Genomic DNA, 23,246 nt, shown 5'->3' on the forward strand with positions numbered 1-23,246 from the left:
GTACATGCTATCTTAGGTATCTGAGAATTGACATTCACTGAATTGTGCTTTGTGGTCACCAATAAAATTTCTAATTTTGTGTTTGAGGAGCATTTCTAGTATCTTACACGAAGGTGGGATCCTCCAGATTGCTTACCGTCATCTTTCTAAAATTTCTATTCACTACCCACAACTTTCTACATTAGACAGATGTAAACAAAATACTATATAGGAAAGTACTTTGGGGTTTTTTTTTAAGTTTTTTATTTAAATTCAAGTTAGTTAACATATAGTGTAATATTAGTTTCAGGAATAGAATTTAGTGATTCATTCCTTACATATATAACACCCAATGCTCATCACAAGTGCCCTCCTTAACACCCATTTAGCCCATCCTCTCCCACCTATGGGAAAGTTCTTTGTAATTTATTCATAGAACACTTTAAAACTTTTAAATAGATTCATAATGACAAATTAAATACCATCTTCTTATCTGTCGTCATATCAGATCTATTGCTATTCCTTCTGTGCTCATTTTCCCATTCCTATTTCTGGAGACAAGTTTTTCCATTACATTGTGCCCCCTGCTGATAACATTCTCTCGCCTGGTGATGTATTGCTTATTCATTAAGCATTAATTGACCACCCAATATGTACTTTTGTGTCCTGAGTATTATCCTGTGCACCATGGGGAGATATAGAAGACTTCTTTAAATACACACATAATTTCTGTCCTCAAGTGGTTAGGCAGGAGTTCCTTCACTCAATAAACATAATTGCACCAAGCCATTACTCCAGGCTCTGAAAAGCCAAGGATAAACATGGTATGATCTCGCCCTCAAAAAGCTCAATGTAACTGAGGAGACCAAAGACAATAAGGAAAAGCTTTTACAAAGCAAAGTCCAAATATATTTCAATTAACTTAAAAACTCTCCCCCCAAAAACATGTCATTTAACAATGTACTAGGAATGACTGGTTGTATCTGCCTTCGGATGAGGTAGGTCCTATGTAGCTCATTTCTGCACTGCCCCCTGTCTAGGCTTGTTGGTCCTGGGCTCCAACCAGGCTGTCTGGGTGATGTACCACTGGTACGTCTCACATCTCCACTACACTGTGGTCATTTTTCCTCCGATCAGCAGCATTATGTGTACACCCCTTCTCTCCCTCCCTCATTCCTCTCACAGGCTAATTATTTCAGATTTTTACTCCATACTGTCCACATTATCACTACCTCCGTTTTCCCCACCTTCTTCCTTTTCCAACATAAGACCAGCTATCCTAAGAACATTTTATCCTAAGAACACTCCCCTCCCTTTTGTCCTGTGTCCTGGCTTCACTCCTTTTCATCCTGTTCTTTTTCTAGTCATTCTTACTTGTAAATCATAAGATAGTTGTGACAATTACTGCTCAACGGTTTTGTTCAAAATCCCTCTTAGGTCTCCAGCTTCACCTTCCTAGTTCTTCAGTTAAACCTGTATTTTATTGAGTGCCAGTATTACGTATTTTTTTAAGTGTCTTACTCCATTTTTTTAATCTTTAAAAATTTGTTTCTTTTTTTTTTCTTACTCCATTTTTAATGTTTACTAGTACTACTCCTACTCTTTTTCTACCTTTTTATTGTAAATATACTCTATTTTATTCTTTTTCTATATAAGGTAATGAAGAGTACTGAATTGAGAATCAGAAAACCTGGTTCTACTACCTACAAACTGGGGCAACATGGTACTTCATTTCTCTTAGGCTTAGTTTCCTTAGCTTTAAACAAGAGCTTGTAGTTCATTCCCTGCCTTCTTCAGAAAATTGTTGAGAGTCAAGTATGAACATATGCTAGGAGCTCTGAAATACTATATAGATACTAAGTATTTTCCTCTTCGTGATCAGACTGTGTTTTGTGGGCAAGGCTGGGCACTCACACTGTCACCTGCATTGTGATAACACTTGTTTCGATGGCAAAAAGAGCACAGAACTCCAAATGAGGAGTTCTAAAATTATTTCTTGTTCAGTTGAGGATTATCTAGTAAAACCCCTCTGTATATTTCTCAAAAATGCAGAATTCATCTGTAATTTAGAAGCCCAAATGTGAAATCCTTTTCATTTCTTTTGCAGCTGAGAAGTCCCCCATTTAATCAATGAAACAAAAATATTTTCCCTTGGAGTTGTTTTAGAGTGGAGGTGGAGAAGAACATATGGTTTATTTTCTTAGAAGGAGGTCATCTAAATAAGTTTTGCAGTTCACATGAACATATTTAACATTTATATTTTTGAATTTGGGAAAAAAACTGTATCAGAGAAGGCCAGATCTGATCGTACCACACTTAATAAATTATCAAAGAATTATTTTCAGTCTGAAACTTTCTGACTCAAGAACTTTAGTTCCAGTTAAAGATCCCACCCACACCCATCAGAGGGCAGCTAATAGATAACTGTGCTCCCGTCATCTTCCCAGTGTGACCTGGGTTCTAGCTTACTATATCCCCTGAGAGAACCATGACTGAAATTTTGTTCTTTTGGGGGGCTGGCAGAGTCAAAATAACCCTCTGTAAATCTTGTTATTGGCAGTCTCTGAGAAATCAGTTCAAAATCCATCTCATGAGGGCTTCAGATAATGTCAGTATTATTTTATTCCAGTTATGGGCACAGTCAAAATTTCTGTAAATGAGCACTTGTTTAATAGCAGTTTGAAAAAGTTTGGAATAATTTCTGAGGGTGGGTGGAGGAAGGAACAAAAATTTAATTAATTAAAAGATGATATGTAAATTTTTTAAAAAGATAATATGGAAGAATGCTTATAAGATAAAATCAGAGAACAGAGGTTCTAAGAGAATTGAATGTGTTACCAGAGGAAACCACGTGTGTGTGTGTGTGTGTATGTGTGTGCGCGCACAGGTACATGCGTATGCACAAATGGATACGCTTGTATGTAACATTCAGGTATGTTGTCATGTTAAGGGAAAAACATTCCAGCTAGAAGAAAGGGTAAATGAGAATGTAATAAAATCCCTTGAAGCTGGCATTGGTGGAATATAGCAATACTTTCATAAGCCAAATTCTTAAAGTATAGGAAGGAAATACAGTACACATTAACTGAAGTAAGAAATGTAAGCAAAATGCCTAATGCAGCTAAAAGTGATCTTTACTTGGATTCTTTTGTACTCCCTACTCCCTAATTATGTGCTCAAGCTATCAGAGCACCTTTTTAACTGATCTAAGCCTTTTTGTGTAGACCTGATCTAAGCCCTTTGTTCTTGCCTTGATGATGAAATCTACTAGAAACTCTGCACACAAACACAGCTACAGCAAAATGTAACATAACACATGGTTCATTGCCACCCACACTCATAACCTGTTCTGGGCTGGCTGGTGTTTGGAACCACTATCTTAGCTGTTCCTTAGACACCAGTATTAAGTATGCCTTTGGCCTGTATCCTCATCAGGTCACTCCTTAATCATGGACGGCACAATTTCCGTAAGACTCCCCATTGAGAAACTTCTGCTTTCACATTTTGTAGAGATATCTTTAGGTTAAAAAAAAAACAAAAACAAATTTGCCCTATCATTTGAAGATTTTCAGATATGCCCATGGAGCTGGATAAGAATAAATTTCAGAGACCTGATCCTAGCTGTTTTGTATGCTAAATGTGTCCTTTAATCTCCTTTTCATGTACTTATATATCTTCCTCCCACCCCAAAAAAGTCTATACTGCTGAGCCACCATGCCATGAACAGATTGCATGGAAAACAGAAATAATAAAAGCTGTTTTAGAAGTATTTAAATACTAATGCAGAGTTACTTTCAAATTCTGAATATTTTGAAATCCACATTTTGAGTCAGAAATTAGATTTGAAGCTAGCTACACTTCCAAAATTGTAAATTAAGAGATGATTCATGGGACCGTGCAAGCAGAGACAGTGAGCACCCCAAATCAATCAAAGATGCACTGCTCATCTTGGAGCACCTCAGTTGCCACAGGAAGTGTGTTTGTTATACAGAAATGAGAAAGCCTCCAAGTGTATCCTTAAATACCCTCGTATATATGTTAGATTATTTTTTATTCTGAAATTACCAATTTCTTCATTATGTATAAAATGACAAATCCTTCACCAAAGAGATTTTGGCTAAATATTACCACATTTTTATAAATTTGGTTTTCTTTTTTAACTAAATCAGCATTAGCATTCCTGTTTCCAAAGTACAGTTGATTATCTAATTAATAACTTTAATCATTAAGGAGCTATAAAATAATACTTAGTTAAATGTTACTTAATTTTTTTTTTAAGGAAACAAAGTTATTCATGTTCATTTGAAAGTACAGTTGCTTTTCTGTATATTTGGAAAACTAACATTTTGAGAGAAAATTTAATCCAAAAAAAGAATCCTTTTTATGCTATTAACTGTGGTTCCCCAGCCCTTGGGGTTCATTGGCAAATCGAGCTCCTATGGACTTCAGAGAATCCTTGTTCTCAGATCTTCCCTGTGGGGTGCACAGCAGGACAAGATATAAGCTGTATTTCCACCAGTTCATCTACCTGTCTCTGCTTTACAGTTTTACCATATTCTAAAACAGCACATATTCTTCTGGGAATAACTCATTCATGAAATTTTAATTTTTATGACATAACTTTGTTTTAGTTAAGTCAGAATCTTCAGAGCAATTTTCTTTTAAAAATCTAGAACTTATTCAAAAAGAATATGAAATAGAAATGGCTCAGAAAGAAACCTACAGTCTTTCTTCCACTTAAAATAACAAATAAAAATTTTTAACCTTGAGGTTTATTTTTACAAGTCAATAAATTAGACATGGAAAGAATCCCTCAGTCAGAATATTGTGTGAACATGCTTTGTATGGCAATTCGATTCTGTATTTCCTGTTGCTGGAGAGTAACAGATGACCTCCCATAGCTAAAATCGCACCGTAATAACAAGACTAGCAAATTTAAGTAGAATATGAAGCAATCTGCGGCTAACTTAGGGTTTCATTAGGTTGCTAATATCAGCCATTTTATCTTAAAGTTTCCAAGTAAATCTGTTCTTAAACTAATGAAAGGAAAAGATTCTAAAGCAATTTGCTTTGAGCCTTCTCTTCCTCTACAAGTGCATATTAAATTCTCAAGTCCTAAGGTAGTTCTCTTGTTCCTCACGATAGTTGTTAACCATCTTCCTTTTTTCCTATGGTTCATATAAAAAAAAAAAATAGTTGAAAGAGTATTACTATGCAAACCACATGTCGTATTAAGGGGAAATGTTTTGGAACAGTGACCTTTTGAAGTTTGATTAGTAAAACTACCGAGGCAGGTCATTGTCCCATCATGCCTGATCAGTGGGTAGGCTCTCTTCATCACGCCCCTGCTGGGAATGTTTTTTAAACTCTATGTAGTACTAGAACTCTGTAAGCTGAGGGTGGGAAATTGAATAAATATTGATTCTGAGACTAAGAAAACAGTTGTGCTTGGTTATTTTGGGTTTTTTGTTTGTTTTTTAATTTCCATTTGGGAAAGCATTAGTACTTGTCAAGGTGTAAAGAATGAACTAGAATACACAGTAGAAGTCTGAGATTAGAATTATAAGTCTGCTTTGTCCTTAGAGATGCTGCTGTAGATTCCATTTTTGAAACAGTATAATGCAAGAGGGAAATTAAAATCTTCAACAATGCCTTGTTTTCTAAATCTTGTTTACAGAATTCTCCCAATAATATGAGCCTGAGTAATCAACCTGGCACTCCAAGGGATGATGGCGAAATGGGGGGAAATTTCTTAAATCCTTTTCAGAGTGAGAGTGTAAGTATTCCTTTGACTACATTATTATATCCAAAATTTAGTTCTGAAGCTTTTCTATTGGAATATATTCATAAAGCCACTATTATGACTGTTTACCTAGAGCTTAATAGGTTGATCTTTTAAAATTTAGAAAACTAAGTAGAATTTCTTTGGAAAAAATTGTTTTAGTTAACTTTTTCTTTTTTGCTCCTGTCCTATGTACATAGTTACAAAAACAAAAAGTATAATACTAATTTTCTTATAGAGAACATCCCCTATAAAGAAGCATACTGGAAACAGGTTGCATATTTGATAGTTTTTACAAGTTTTCACGTTACTAAAATGTCTTGACTGGTGGCAAAATCAGGTCTGTTCTCAGAACTATCCTTAAGACTCTGAATCTTCTCTATAAGATGTCTTTACTTCACATACTAGACCTCACTGGGCCGAAGGCCAGTATTGGTAGTCTATTAACCTATTGTTTACTTTTAACCTGAGCCGGACACCAGAGTCATTTTTTGAGTATGATTACGGTGTTAAGCAAAGGCATCATCATTCCATAATCTCCACAGAAGTAGACAGGAGCAAAACGAGGTGCAGTAAAATTCATTCACTTATTGAACAATTACTGAGCACTTGCCGCAGGCCAAAGCGACAGGCGACGAACTGGAGAGATGAGAAAGACAATATGGTGTCTTTTTTCAAGGAGTTACTACATGCTACAGTGATTTTTTTAACCTGATATCTCACATTAGGAACATCTACGGAATTTTTAAAAATATAATTGCCCAGAACTCTCCCTAGACCTCGTGAATCAGAATTTCTAGGAGTAGGACCGGTCATACCTGCAAATGAAAAAGCCTCGTTAGTGATGCTCATGCACGTGCTCTGCCGAGAACTACTGAGTCTGGATATAGCATAAAGGATTTCAGAATCCAAACCAATTTCATCTTCATTGGATCAGTGCCCCCACATATGGATTGCTATCGTTAAAATCAGAGTAGAAAACTTCCTTCATTTTGCCCTAACTCAGCCTTTACCAGAGATGATACCCTAAGAATGTGAAGCAGCGGCTAATAACATATCTGCTTGTGCATGGAAAGGCTGCTTCGAGCCTCAGACTAAGCGTTCTGTGGTTTCTTTCATTTCTAACAAGCACAAGCCTAACGTGCCTATGTGGGCTAAGACTTCCCCTGTTTTTAAACATTACTTCTGTTAAAACTGGAAATAAAGTTACACTGATCTTTGTTTTATTTGCAGGATATATATATGATTAGTGAGGACAAAGAATGTATATGTAAAAATTCGTATTAAAAAATCAAAAGATTAGCCCATCGGTCATGATGAAATAGGAAGAAAAACCACATAGTTTGTAATGATGCTTAGGATTATAGGAATTCTTCTTTAGATAATTCAGTTTGTTTCAAGACTATGGACAAATTAGTTCATTTTAATCAGTTAATGTTCACTCTATCTAATTAGAAACATTTATTATTTTTTTTAAATAGTATTTTATTTATTTATTTGACAGAGATCACAAGTAGGCAGAGAGAGAGGAGGAAGCAGGCTCCCCGCGGAGCAGAGAGCCCGATGTGGGGCTCGATCCCAGGACCCTGAGATCATGACTTGAGCCAAAGGCAGAGGCTTAACCCACTGAGCCACCCAGGCGCCCCAACATTTTTTTTTTCTGTGAATTCTTTCAACAATAAAATGGTATCGTTCAGTGGGATATATAATAATTCAGTTCAGCTCAACATTTCTTGAGCCTCTTATATGCAGTGTGCTTGGTTAAGGACAAAGTATTCTGAGATAAATATAACATATCCCTAACCCCAACAAAATGCAATCTGATGGGAAGAATGGGTTACAAAACTAATTAAACCACATGTCAGATTAGCAGGTGCTATAATAGATATAAACCGGGCTTAAAAAAAAAAAAGTATAGAGGAAATGTTAGTCTTGGATTGGAGAAGAAGACTTTTTTAAAAAGGTCCCACATGACTTAGTTTTAGGGACAGGGACAAGAGGACCTCTCCCCCTCCCCATTCCTTCTTTCCCAGATTTGTCACTGAGTACTGCTGCCTTGTTTATCTGTCAGCGAGGGCTGCCTCTTTCGAACGGGCATCTGATAGCTTTTTATGGGGAATCAGATATAACAGGACCCGAAACACTTCTTTCCACGGGATAAACACAAGCCTCACCCTTTAAGCTTAACTGGACTTGGCACGTGCAAAACAGCAGATGCTTTTGTGAACGTGTGCTGAGGAGAGAGAGCAGCTGGAGCAGGGCCCCTCCCATCCCTGACTCCTGGCCCAGCCTCACTATCCCAGAAGCCAAGAAGAAGGTAAAATGCCAGACTCTGTACAGAGTTAGCAGAAAACAAAAGCTCCTTCCCTGCCGCTCCCCTCCCTCTGTCCTGTCCCCACCCAAAAAGTCCCCAGAGGAAAAATAATTGGATGGTGACTGAGGAACTCTCCCACCACCCAGAGACAGTGCAGCCTTGGAAGCAGGTCCACACTGGCTGCTCCACTCTTTTGTCTGCCCGGTGAGGGCTCCATTCGATTATGAATGATGTCATTGTCATCTATGGCTTCCGGCATCACATCACCACACATTTTGTTGAGACCTTTTCAAAAGATGAGAAAGGAAAACTAAGCACATTCCATGCTGACGAATGCAGGGCTTTAAAGAAGTAAATAGGCTAGGTATCCATGAGTGAGGTTTCCTGTAACTAAGGAGAAATAGAACTTCTTAACGAATTTAAACAGAAAACATTTTTGGATGAGTGAACATGTAAATTATAGTGGCTTTTTAAATGGCTATAACTCTGAAACGCACCTACGTCTGAGTCGTCTATCCTTTGAGGGTTTGTTGGTCAAATCTTGAAGTTAAACCACAGAAGGAGGCCTGAGAAGGGAGAGAACATCTCCTGAATGCTTTTTATGTGCCAGCCACTATCCTAGTCACTTCACACATGCTAGTTCACTTAATTAGTATTTATAGAAACAAAATACCCAACCCAAAGTCAGAAACCTTGCAGTGCCAACATGCGACACACAGAAAAATGTGAATCAAATGTTACACTACTCAGTCTTTTTTGGGGGAATCGTAAACAAGACCTTTATTTCAAGAAACAAACATGCCCCCTAGTGTTCAAATTCAGTAAGATGTTTGTTTTTGAAAATCAAGAATACAAAAAAGCTTCTTTCGGAAAGTAGTTTTTCGTGTTTCTGCAGTAAAGAAAGCAGTTAGTCCTATTTCCTGAATTAATCTAGCAGAATATTTTCTCCATGGCAATGAACTATAATCAACTGAGTAAAAGTGGTATTAAAAATCATGATATCTAATAGGAATTCTAAACAAGGTGGTAGGTCATCTTCTATTACCTTACTCCCGTTTGTCATTTTCTATTATAAAGAAATGTATACCCCAATTTTTTTTTTACACAGTCACATAAACACTAAATTTAAAATTTCACTTTTGTTTAGTTCAGGGTAGCTGCACTATTCTTTGTATATCTCTCATTAAGAAAATAAAATAGAGGGTGCCTGGGTGGCTCAGGTGGTTAAGCGACTGCGTTAGGCTCAGGTCATGATCCCGGAGTCCCCGGATTAAGTCCCACATTGGACTCTCTGCTTGGCAGGGAGTCTGCTTCTTTTGCTGACCTCTCTCCTCTCATGCTCTCTCTTTAGCTCATTCTCTCTTTCTCTCTCTCTCTCTCTCAAATAAATAAAAAAAGGAAAAGAAAATATAGAGAGATGCTTAGCAATAGAAATGCAGTGAGATCTGAAGTGTTCTTGAAGCATAGAAATAAGAGTTTATGCACATTGTGCAAAGACCTAATGGATCTCTGCAGTGTGTTCCATGGTACGTGAGCTATGTACAATAAAGGGAAAATCACAGATTCTCTAGTTTATACTAAAGCATGCCATTTCAAAATCTATTTTACATAAGAAGGCATGTACATGTTTGAAATTATACCTTTAGGGTTTTGTTTGTTAGTTTGTTTTTGCTAACCCAGAGAGTTAATGACTTTGTAAGAGCCATTACATCATCTAATTAAGGAGACCCAGACTCACAGAATAGTTTGGAAACGGGTCAGCCGCCTATCACAGCATTGAGCACAAACATCACAGTACGCCATCCTGAATGGATACAGCAGTACGGTGGCGACATTGCCATGTGGTCTCAGACCAGCACCTGGCAATATTCTAGGTCTCTGAATAGGAGACGCCATTTAACACCTACTCTTCCTTTACTCTAGGAAAACTGTAGGCCCCTTCTCCTGTATGTTGAAGAACAATAATCAATAACGGAATTCCTTTTTGCTTGTATATTCTATGAGTTTTCCTAGAAATTTTGTGATTTTTCCCTTATTTTAAGTAGATGAAGCCATTTCAGTAAAGGGCAGCCACAGTTGAGTTTACAACCTGAGCGGTGCAAGTAGCACGTTGCTCATATAGATGCCTGCACATTACACATGTATATCACACCCATATAGATGCCCGCACATTACACACATACTGTACCTGATCCACTTAAAGCATTATGTTACAGTTACTTGTACTATTTACAAATTAAACTATATTAGATGTTTGCTAACTTTGCTGAGCTGCATTGTTTGGAGCAGATGCTTCTATCCTTTCTGACTGAATCTGGCCCTTACTTTTTTTTTTTTAATTTTTAATTTTTTATTAACATATAATGTATTATTAGCCCCAGGGGTACAGGTCTGTGAATCGCCAGGTTTACACACTTAGGCACTCACCATAGCACATACCCTCCCCAATGTCCATAACCTCACCACCCTCTTCCTAACCCCTCCCCCTGGCCACCCTCAGTTTGTTTTGTGAGATTAAGAGTTGGCTCTTACTTTTTAAGGTCTCAGTTACTCAGGATGTGTATTAATGAGATGGTCACTAGAGTTAATTCTGACTTATCCTGAAAATTTTTTTTCAGAAACTTCCTTTGAAGTCCTTTCTGAAATGCATCAGTATCTTTTACTTTTTTTAGATAGCTGGCACTATAGACCCACAAAATCTTTTTCTTAAAACAATGATTGATGTTCTAGCGATGCTATTTAAATTTAAAACTAATTAAAATTAAATACAGCTAAATTTTCAGTTCCTAACTTACACTAGCTACATTTTAAGAGTCTGGTAGCCATGTGTGGCTAATGACTATTATATTGGACAACACAGAATAGAACATATCCATCATCACAGAAAGTTCTATTGAGCAACACTGATTAGATCACCATTCTTATTGTACCAGTAGCTATAGAAAGCCTAGATTAAACTTTTGTGTGCCCACTTTGCCATACTCTTTAATTTTTTCTACTTTTAATAAAACCTTGGTATCCATGTATTTTCTTGTTTATTCTTACCCCTAAAGATCAAATATCAAAATGTAATTCTGTTTTGTCAAAGGCTGTAGATAGCTCACTGATGCTTGTTGGCTGTAGATAGCTCACTGATGCTTGTTGTTGGGAGATCTGCCTGGTCTCATCTGATGAAATGAGGGGATATCCTCCTCCAAGCAAGGGCGTAGGGGCGGGGGTGGGCTCATTTCATCAGTTTTTGTCTGATTGCTTTGGGTTTTAGGTGCTTTGCTCTGCTCTGCTTTCTTGCTTCTGCTCTCAAGGGTAAAGGCAGAGGTTCTTCTGTCAAACCAAATCCCCTCTCTTCTCTGGAAGTTGCCCCTTTTTATCACCCTACTCGCTGTAATCCAACATTAGAGTCAGTAGCATATATAATTTAGGCTTCTTATACTGAAGGGAAATTTGAGGCTATTAACTGATTAACAAGTAGATTTTCTATGATTTGATCTGCATTTAAAGGATGAATAATCATCCCCCAAGGGTCCACTGGCCCAATATTTAGGCCTCCCCATTCACCTTTACTCGGGATCAATGTGGGGGTTGGGTTTGAGCCCTAGATTGACCCCTAACAACTTTCTGTCCAGACTTCAGTCAGCTGAGCCATTGTCACCCTGTGCTTTTCCTCAGGACATCCTGCTTTCCCTGTGAAATCCTCAGTACACACCTTATAGCTCCTTTTGGGTCCTGTAGTAACTCAGCTCATCTAGAACTCACTTCATTCTGTTCTGCCTGCTCTCTTTTTAAAGTTCACACTCCACTTCCCAGGATCATCACTTTTCCTGTTGAAGGCCCTACTGTCCAAGACCAATCCTCTTGACTTCACTTGCCTCTTTCCATGAGGCATGGTGGTTATTAACATTTTTTAAAAAGATTTATTTATTTTAGAGGGTGGGGGGAGGGGCAGAGGGAAAGAGACAAGCAGATTCTCCACTGAGGAAGGAGCCCAACAACTGGCGCTGGGCCCCATGACCCATGAGATCACAATTGGAGCTGAAAGCACTAGTCCCACAGTCGACCAACTGAACCACTCAGCCACCATTGTTACTAATGTGCTTATAGGAATCCCTTTGCCCTGGTCCTTACCAGGTCCTCACCAAATATTTTTAACAAAATATTTAAAATATTTAAGGGTTTACATTGACATTTTCATCTCGAAAATCTCTTCATCTGGAGACCATTACCATTTGGGATCCTCCCCACATCTCAGGCAATCTGGAACTGTGCTGTCCAAAATGGTGTCCACCAGCTACATGGGGATATTTAAATTTAAATAAATAACATTAAGATTACAGTTCCTCAGTCACACTAGCCCATTTCATGTGTTCAGTGGCCACATGTGCCTAGTAGCTTCCATGTTGAACGGCACAGATTATAGAACCCGTCCATGGTTGAAAAAAGTCCTTTTGGACAGTGTTGCTCTAGAACTTTTCTATCACAGTCTTCCTTGGGAATATGCCTAGATTGCCATAATTATCACAATAATGGCTCTTTGTTCCTCTCTAAATAATTTTTGAGACCTCTTTTCCAAATTTCTGAAAGCCTCACCTTTTACCAACTGTAAGCCTCATCAAACTGATAAGTAATGTGTAACAACAGAGCCCCCTGCTCCCACCCTAAAAATATTGTTGGTTGAAATTGGAGCCACAGATTAGAGGAAGACATGTATATCCTAAAGTATGAATCAGTTTCTTACGCACTCTTAAATGCTTTATGAGAACTTCTGGGAGCCAGCTGGGAGATTTTTGTTTTATTTCCCTTACACTATTAATTAAACACATGCTGAACACTTTCTATTTACTCAAGAAATATGTAGTTTTAAGGATTTTATATTTAATCTCCCCCAAATCCCTTTAAAATAAATGATATCATTAAACCCATTTTACAGGTGAGGAAACTGAAACACAGAGAGGTTAAGTAACCTTCCAAGTTTACATAGTTGGTAGGTCATGAGACTGTCCCTCATACTTATTTAATTGTGGATTGGATTTACCCAAAATGTTACAAATGCCCACAAAACATGAATGTGGCTAGAAAGAAAAGACTGAGGGACCGGGCCATTATCAACCACCTAAGTTCAACTTAGGTGGTTAATATTGTTGCTTGCCAGCACAAATATTAAAAATTTCAGGACTTAGTCAATTCCATATAAATTTACTTTTTTAATAGCTTCTTATTTTTATGTTATATGAGGTTAAAAGCTTGAGCATAAAAGATTTTAAGACATTAAAATTCAGAGTTACTACTGTTTACCAAGAAGAACATTAGCGGCCTGTAAAAGAATTGTTGTTAAAATATGGATTCTTTTTTCTTTCTAGTACTCCCCTAGCATGACAATGAGTGTGTGATCCATTACCAAGTCTCCTCATGAAAACCACAGTGAGTCAGCCCTTCACAGAACTACTACGGAAGAAAATTATTCATCACAGTGTACAGTTAAACAAAGGAATCTCAGTCACACCAAACCAACCTTTTTATTTCCTGCTCTCTCCCCTATTTTTTGAAGAAAGCGGGTCCAAACGTGATTCAAACAACTGTACAGAGCGGCATATTAGAATTGCCCTAAACTGAACTGCAAATAATTATCTGTGTATGTATATGTGTGGGAAAAAGAATGTATTGCATATGTGTATGTTATATGGACATATGCACATACATACATTGGCCCACAGGACATTGTAAAATATTATTACATGACATCTTAAGTAGAAATAAGTAGGGACTTTTATTCCATCCTTTTTTTCACGTTTACATTTTAATTATTAAAAGTTGCTCCTGCCCCTCCCTGAACTATTTTGTGCTGTGTATATCACTGCTTTATATAAGTTATTTTTTAAGGTGAACTCAGATGTTATGGTTTTGTAAATGTCTGCAGTCATGGATAGGAATAAAATTGCTTATTTGAGAGCTTTCATTAAACTGCGTCTGATCCAAGTTCTCCTGTGAATCACAAAGTGTACTGTCTCCAAAAAAAAAAAAAAAAAAAATAGGTGTGTCCTCATGCTATGTCAAATCGAACAACTTCTCAGTTACCTTTAGTGAGAAGTATTTTTGTACTTTTTATTTAGGAAAAATACTTCAACTAAGGCCTAACACAGTATATTTCTGCAATAACTGCTTGTGATGAAATTCTTGACGTGTCTTTGATGATACAGAAAATCATTAATTAGCCCCAGCTGCTTAGACCATAGCAATAAAATGACAGGGGTCATCCTATTTTTAGAAACATATTTTCTCTTTCACATGATAAAGCCCAGAAGTGATAACAAAACCATTTGCTTGAATTCGTCCCTTCTCACTGGGGATAGTAGAGCTAAATTTTTAATAACATGTTAATGGAAAATGGTATCTGATTTTTACTCAGACTTCTTGTGAACATTTCCACATAGACACTCCAAAGAAGATATATTCAAAGGACTGAGACTTTTGGCAGAAGGGGAAAAGAAGTTTTTACTGTACCCAAGGGGCTCTGACGTGCTGCTTTTCTATCCTTGTAGCTTGCTTACTAGCAGCAGAACTGACTGGTAACGGTCCCATCTGTGCATACCTCTCACTGGCAGCTAGCACCTGCTCTGTTCCCAGGATCTAGGACTTTTATTTAGAGGAAAATCATTTATAGTAACTATATTCATCTGGCCATTGACTTCAGCAGGCTCAATCTATGTTGTGTAACTGTTCAGAAAAGAATGTGTAAATGTTAAAAATTAAAGAAAAAAAAAACAAAATGCTTCCCTTACGAAAGCACATTGTTCTATGGCATTTGCTAGATCTTTTGGGGGTTTTGTGTTTAATCTTACGTACAAACACCGAAATCATCATAGGAAAAGTGTGAAGACTTTGATTTTGCACTCCAAAAGATAAGTTGGTGATCCTTTCTGTTAAAACTGTGATACAAGTAACCACTGGTAAACATCAGCTGTATCTCAAACTCTGGAGAATCTGAAAAGCGTTAATCTCAGGTAAGAGGAATCCTTCTTTCTTTAGGCTTATGGTCTCTAAATTGAAAATTTAGCCATATATTTGCTATTTCCTGGTCCCAGATGACTTACTTCTCTCAAATTCGTAACGATTTATCTCTTCCGAAAGTAAAGATTTTGCCTGTGCATGATGGGGATGCTGGGCAGAACTATTGAAGGAGGTAAAGAAACTGAATAAAATGTATGCTCCAGAGTTAAACTCCAGCCAAATGAGTCACCATTCATCCCACAGTGTGTAGGGACCTAGGACTGCACACTGAAGAACAGAGTCAAACTTTAAAGCTGCAGAGAACTTTCATGAAAAAGTCAAATTAAAAGGTCTTTAACTCAAGCCAAGGTAATCCGAAGATGACACTTTGGATAGACATGTGAATTTACCAAAAATAATTTTAATTTTCACTTTTTTATGATAATTGTGTGAACACTTTCAACCCTGTGATTATTAAGTTTAATCTTATGATGCTAGAAATTTCAAATGCTTTTGACTCCACTGTTACTGATCTTAAATTTCTTTTATTTACCTTCTAAGAAGGTATTGCTTCTTAATATCACAAACAATCATGAACCCACTTTTACTTGCCATTATTTTAGGGGTAATATTAGAATATAAATGCAATATGGGTACCATTATTTCTAGTCTACATGGTCAAAGAAAAAAGTAATATTTGATTTTTTTCAAGGTATAACAATCAACTCTTCATAAGTATTTATTTCTTCCCTCTTGCAATCCAGATTACAAATAGCTATTTCAAACTTCTTTAAATTCCTGAAATAGTTGAAAATTTATTTTTGAAAAGGAAGTTCTATTTAAGAAAATCATAAAATAAGAATACTAAATTTTAGGGCGCCTGGGTGGCTCAGTGGGTTAGGCCGCTGCCTTCGGCTCGGGTCATGATCTCAGGGTCCTGGGATCGAGTCCCGCATCGGGCTCTCTGCTCGGCAGGGAGCCTGTTTCCTCCTCCTCTCTCTTCTTGTGCCTCTCACCTAGATCTGAGAATAGTAATAAATAAAATCTTTAAAAAAAAAAAAAAAAAAAAAAAAAAAAAAAAAAAAAAAAAAAAAAAAAAAAAAGAATACTAAATTTTAATATCAAATAACTTTCTTGTGCACCAGATAGAGAATAGTATTATCTGCATAGTAATTTTTGTATCGGTTTTGAATCATTTAAACTTTATCCTTTACTCTTGGTTTTCCATCTCCATCTATGCATGATATTAGTCTTGATATATACTACCTGTTCCTGAGTTATTTTTATATATTTCACCTCACAGGAATAGTGTCAACAATCCTTGTGCACACTGAACACATAAAATACACATATGAAATGTGAAAATGTGTAATAAGTGAAAACATTAATTTTCATTACTCTGCTTTGCATTCTTCCAGGCTCACTACAGTTGAAAATACATGCCCAATTATTTCTAAAGTCTAGCTGTCTTGTAACAAAGTTGCCCATGGAAGCAAAGACTGTAGAGTGCCATTGACCTGGTAATACCCTGCACATTTGATGGGTGAATCCTAGTGCTATGTTACAGGGGCCATGGTTTGGACACAGTTGCTTATGTTTAGGGACGGCACAACTAGGAAGCTGAGGATAAGATTTCTCTGTTGCCCAAAAGACTGACAAATCAGTTCTGCTCCCTGAGCCATGGAAAGTGCCCCAAAACACCCTTTTGCTTCCAGGAATAGAACAAAGGAATCTTCCATTTCTATTTTTTATGATGCTCTAAGATAGATCAACTCTTGTATTTCATAGGATCATTCAGTTAACATTCTTCCGGTAGCTTAAAAAACGGCAAAGAAAATAAATTTCAGCTTGGGACATGAGGAGGCCTTCATCTTTCCATACCTCTTCTTCATATTATTCTGGGTATGTGCAGGAAATCATTCAGAACCGCTCCCTTGTCAGAGTTTTATACAGTCCTTATTACTGTGAAGTTTTGATTGGCTTCTTCCATGTCTTCCTCTGTACCTCCTTCCCAATCCCTGCATCATTCAGTAGAAACAAGATCTAAATGACGTTTTTACCTTCTCAGCCCCTAAACTTTTCTTTCTCATACAGTATATAGTTTTCCAAGGAGACATAATTGCGATTTCCATTTCTTGATTCTCACTGTTGATTAGAAGCAGTGCCAGAAATCATAGCTACTTGATTTTGGAAACCATTATAGTATTTTAACACTGGTTTTGCCTTCATTTTTATGTTTTATATACCCTAATGCACTTTTCTTGAAAATACTAATCGATACAGGTAATGCATGAGTGTATAGTCTGGGAGGAAGAAGGTTAATATGGAGGTGGGGAAGATTTGCCACATATTCTCCAAAAGGTAAATTAGCCTTTTGTTTTGTTTTGTTTTGTTTTAACCCCCTCTCCTGGTGGTGTAAGTTTCTTGCTCGCAATGAGGAGCAGGAGTCTGCATTTGCAGACTCACACCCAGTCCTAAGCAAGTGTAAGAGGCTCCCAGGTCTTTGAAGCATAATTTGAGAAATACCAGACCAGAGGAAGAAGCAATGGTGACCCCACTATTAATACACTAATGTTTTGCGTACTCAACTTGTTTGCATATGCACTTGCGTATATTGGGGGATAGGAGGTTTGCTCATAAAACACTCCTACTGGGACTTATGTTATGTTATACCACAACCGGTAACGATTAAACAGAATTCTTTCCTTTGACGGCTTTTTATTTCATTGGTAAAGTAGCTGATAAGCATGATTTGGGATGAAAAGACAGTAATACAAGACATAAGCAGATGGAATCTCCCGTATCCAGCTTTAACAATACCCATGTTAGCTTGTCCACTCAGACCTTCATAGGAAGGCACTGCATCTGAAGGTAAGAGCACAAATATCTTTTATTCCTCGGTTACTTCACTGCCAGTAATCATGCAATAATCATAGTTTATTTTTTTTTTAAACGTAGATACTTGTTTACAAGAAACTGAATTGACATTCTTAATTTAGTTCACCAAAAGCATCAGCTTTACCTATGAACTGTGTAAATCAGATTGAAAGAGATGAACTACAGAGGAAAAACACCTTAGACCACTTTAATTATTTTTTGAAACTATATTCTAAAGAGAAATTCTCAGTTGAATAAGTCTCCCAAGGAGAATTTCCTCTGTTAAGTTTTCCTAACTTAATGTAACCTAGTGTTATGCCTTCCTGACATTGAATTGGTCTTCCTGAATAGAAAAAAAAAATTTCCCTAAGTAGTTTAATGTAAATATTTTTGCTGACTACATCCTTAAAGTTTTATCTGTAGATACTATAAAGTTTAAAGTGGGACTAGATGTTTTCATGTATAGAATTATAGTTTGTCTCTTCTTCCTTTGTGGCTTTACTATCCTCAGGGTAAACTGGACTTGTTTTGATTATCCCAGGCATTTAAAATATTATGATCTGCTCCTAGACTACTTAGCGTTGCATTTTTTAAATGAAATGTATAATGAACACAAGAAAAGTAAGTATTAATATTTCTTTAAAAATGCCACCCAGTAATTACTCCTAGTTAACATTAAAACTTTACCCCACTTTCTCTTTTCCATCATATGACCTCACTACATTGCCAAGGAAGTGAAATTTGGATTCCTCACAGTGTTCTCAGAACACAATACAATACATCATCAGCTGAATTTCCATCATGTCCTGGTAAAATTGCTCAGTAATATGTAATTAACTATCTAGTTATTAGAAAGCAATTCAAATAATCTGTCCAGTTTACATAATTTGAAAACAAATCTATACTTAGCAATACCTTAGAAATTTTCTTAATATAAACTACAGATTAAAATGTGTATAGTACTTTCTACCAGATCATATTTTGAAATGTTTCATTTTCCTTGCCTTGAAAAAACTAAAAGCTTAACAGAAACTGTATGTTAGAGTGAATAAAAGACATGCTGTTTTTTCTGATATGGAAAATGGAGAAGTCTTTATTCATAGAATTCTTTACTCATGATAGCTATGAGCTAATTGGATTGTTTAATTTACCTAATTATGATTTTAAGGTTTAATATGTTTGTTTGCTTTTTACCACATGTGTTAAATTGTTACCCATAATGTCATCCTGGAAAAACAGAATTATTTGTAAGGTTTTTACAAATGCACAAATTATGTATAAATATAATTGGAATCTGGGATGATTCTTAGTAATCTGCTATCCTTAATTCAACCGTGGTCATCAGCTACCTGACACACTCTGTAAATTTAACATGCATGTGTGTGCATGTGTGTGCATGTGCACGTGGCCATAATGGCATTTATTCTCAAATGAATTTATCACTTACTGTCTTTGTACAAATACCTGAGCTATTCATGTAATGGGGAAAGTTGCCATTAAAATGTACATAAATGTCCCTTAATTTGGCACTTAATTTTAAAAATACAACTTTTCATTTACAATTTCTACCCCTTCATTTCTAGCCTCTGCTTTATTACTTATAGAAAAAGTAAGGAAAATTATTCATCGGGAGCAGGCTTAAATGTTTCTGAATGATAAATCAAAATAAAACTAATGTGAATCTGTGTATATGACTGATAGGTAGACATTATGCCTAACATAAAAACCAGGAGTCTGTAATGTTGAAGAATTTATATGCATTAAGAAAAGTCTATGTGGGTGCTTCTATGTGGTCATATAACTAAACCAAATGCCGAAAGAATTAATATGGTTATCAAATATCAGAATTATTATGGTTATCAAATATCTGTTCATGGATAATATTTTTCTATTTTATTCCAAACAGTATTATATATAATGTGGAAATCTGAAGCAATTATGCAGGCAATTTATGCAAAACTATGCTTCTCCTCAAGTGCATTTATCTTTCTGATGAATTGTACAGATGGTAATCTCAGTTCACCACTGTCCAGACAGAGATTCTGAAGTAGGTCCTGCACACTACTCTATAGATAAAATAAAAACTTAGGAGGAGAAAGATCTATAACTGAGATTTAAAATTCATCCTAGATATAAATTAAATATATCTTTTTCCAATAAATTCTTTAATACTGGCTCCACAGTATTTAAGAGTGTTTAAGTATTAAGTGTTTCTAGTGTTCTGGTTTTGATCCAAATGAGGCTTTCCAGTTCAGCAAAGCAGCACATTTGTACATAGTGATTAGAAAGGAAAATGCAGTAGGTTCCAATGGCCAGATATCTTCCTGAGCCAAAGGTTACTTCAAGTAACTTGTTAGGCAATTGTAGCAAGGTGACTGGGTTTCTGGGAGATGGAGGGTGGGTAACAAGGCAACTGAATGGTCCCTGATTTAAAACAGGTAGGAGTCCTATAACTAAGATAAGATTTAGCCTAGATAAATGAAAGTCAGCAGAATTCTCAGCTCCTCTTGGTAAATGAGATAACAGTGTTAGAATCCAAAAGGAGGGAAAGGGGTTAAAGTGTCTGCATACCCAGCCCCAAGTAATAAGTATCAAGTATTAAGTAAAAGTCATCAAGTATTTATTCTCATAGCTCAGTGTGTTTTTTGTATGTTCCAATAAAACTTTATTTACAAAAGTAGGTATATGATTCACCAGCTAGTTTGCTGACTTATGCTATATAACAACAGTGTTATCATAGCTGAAGTTAACAGAAATTCTCTAATATTATCTAACAACCAATCTAAATTCAATGTTTGCAGTCACCCCCAAATGTCTGCATTGTATTTGTTGGATTTGTTTCCACTTGTATTGAGAAATAATTAAAATACATCACTATATAAGCTTAAGGCATATAGCATGATGGTTTGATTTCCCTCTATCATGAAATGATTACCAGAATAGGTTCAACTAACTTATAGATACAATAAAAAGAAAAGAAAGGGAACAATTTTTTTTCCTTGTGATGAGAACACTTAGGATTTACTCTCTTATTAACTCCCCTGCATATTATATAGCCATGTTAGCCATAGTCACCTTGTTGTACATTACATCTCCAGTACTTACTTATAACAGGAAGTTTTAACCTTTTGACCACCTTCTTCCAGTTTCCCCTTCCCCCCGCTTTCAATGTATTCTTCAAAGTAAAAAAAACACTTTATACTGAAAGAGGCATAGAGACTCATAAAGAAACTCCAGAAGTTTTACTCCCAACACAAATTGTCTGATGAGAAATATGGCATCTCTTTCTGGAAAGATGTAGAGCCAATAGGCATTGTACATTTAAATGTTTAGCTGTCTCATTCAGTTTGCAAAGCTTCTGTTGAAGTATGTGTCTGGCTCTGCTTGGCTATAGCTGCTCTTCTCAATCTACAACGGTCTCAAGTTTTTCTCACAAGATTGTGTCTTCGCATCTTACAGCATGTAATTCTTGACGGTAACAGGGAGGAACCTCTTGATGTCTAGTTATGTACATGAAAAAAATTGCATTTAAATGTGCTTGCAATTTAATCTCAGTTATCGCATATAATATATAAATGAGTATACATTGTATAAAAGAATCCAACATTACTTATTTATGTAAACACTGTTTCAGAGAAAGAAATGGCTTAAGAATTGTAAAGTCAAATGTATTATTCTCTATATATTCTTTCGTGGTGCTCACTGTTTTGTCATCAACTTAGTTATTATTCACTGTGACTGAAGGGATATTACACATACTAAATGGTCTCAAAATTGTTTAAACAGAACAAATTGTTAGTCATTGAAAGTGATATTAATTTTAAATCTGAGAACTCAGCATGCTATTCCAACAAGTAGTTACTAGTCAAATTTTTATGTATTTACTTCATCGTTAGTTGAGAAGTATTTATGTCAGCATACTTTGTGATTCAATGAAAAAACTCCAGAGAGTTAAACATATATTTATTAAAAAAGGAGAATCCAATTAGCACTTTAAAAAATACAGGGCATATATGAAAGTGTTAAATGAAAATAGAAGCATTAGCAATTTCAGGAGATCTATCTCACCATAAAAGTTCCCAGATTCAAAATTGAAATGCTCACTATAACAGCTACTAATAAGAAATTTATTGGACCAAATAAATAACCAAATCAAAACCGACATAGGAGCCAAATCTAATTTGCACCAAAGATAGATTTGTAAATCCACTGCCAGTGTGTCTAGGAATAATTACTCCACAAAATCAGACCATAACCAAATTCTCAATATTGACTCATCAGAGTTGAAAATTCAATCCTTTTAGCAAAAATACTGTGTGAAATCGAGGCAGTGCAATAATCTCAGACTCTTCTCAAAAATAGTAATCTTGCTGAAAGATTTCTGGGTGCAAAATTACATGGTCCAGTAAAGCTCACTTTAGAATGTAAAGCATGCAAAGCCCAAATCTCTACAGAACTTGTATGCCATGAGTAGCTCTAAAATGAGCTTCTTAAATCATCTCGGAGGGAAAATGGTCCAGGGTGAACAGAGGTCTGGCAAGCTGTCTCTGATTACCTCACTTCCCAGATGATTTAAAACCTTGTTGTTTGGAAAGGTATTTGCTACCATATTTTCAAATGCTAGAAAGATTTGCATAATGTTTCTGTGTAAAAGAGAGTTACTGAACTGTGTATTTGCAAAAATGAATAACTAATAGTAGGTTTTTCCTTCAAGTAACCAGAAATATTGTGTTGTTTCGCTCTGGCAGTAGGCACTTCAGAAAACATGAAATACAGATTGGAAAAGTTTATGTTCCAGAAAACATAGATGTTCATTTGAAATCTGTTTAAAATAAAATATCTTTCTGGTTTACTTGGCAGTACTGCTTCTCATCAAGTTTATACTGGGCCTAAAAAGGAGGTTCTGTTCATCCCACTTGTGCATTAAAGTGGCATTGGAAATGTATGAGTTTATCCAACTGAAGAGGAGTTTTGGAGCAGATAAATGATTAAAGTAGATAATCTTCTTTGTTGTCGTTGCACAAATAGATGTTCTCACTCCTGTGAAAAAGTAGTGTAAGGAAGGGAAAGTGAGGACGCCAACAGGGGGCGCTCGCTTGTTCTACTGCTAATTGTCAGTTGGATACCTTCCACAGGAGGAGACGGACCTTGCATTCCTGACAGGAAGAAGTCTACGCTTCACTACCCCAGCGGAAGGAAGAAACCTTTTCTTCTGGTCCAGCAATAGCCTAACCCATGAAAGGCTGTCAAAACACAACTAGTAAAAAGCCACTACACTTCAAACTCCTAGTTGACTCCAATGGATGTTTTGTT

General features: G+C 36.3%; 1 protein-coding gene across 4 annotated transcripts in view; it reads left to right on the plus strand.

Annotated features, from left to right (window-relative positions):
- SSBP2 (single stranded DNA binding protein 2) overlaps positions 1-14,030 on the plus strand; it is a 296,195-nt gene extending 282,165 nt beyond the window's left edge. For all 4 annotated transcript variants that reach the window (XM_004759144.3, XM_004759145.3, XM_004759146.3 and 1 more), the window contains 2 exons: positions 5,657-5,755; positions 13,430-14,030. In XM_004759144.3, the coding sequence (XP_004759201.1) occupies positions 5,657-5,755; positions 13,430-13,459 (129 nt within the window). In that variant the 3' untranslated portion in view covers positions 13,460-14,030. The remainder of the gene's footprint in view (positions 1-5,656; positions 5,756-13,429) is intronic.
- The last annotated feature ends 9,216 nt before the right edge of the window (positions 14,031-23,246 follow it).

The sequence above is a fragment of the Mustela putorius genome, unplaced genomic scaffold (genome assembly GCF_011764305.1).
Source record: "Mustela putorius furo isolate JIRA1106 unplaced genomic scaffold, ASM1176430v1.1 tig00537350_pilon_pilon_pilon, whole genome shotgun sequence".
NCBI classification, from domain to species: domain Eukaryota; kingdom Metazoa; phylum Chordata; class Mammalia; order Carnivora; family Mustelidae; genus Mustela; species Mustela putorius.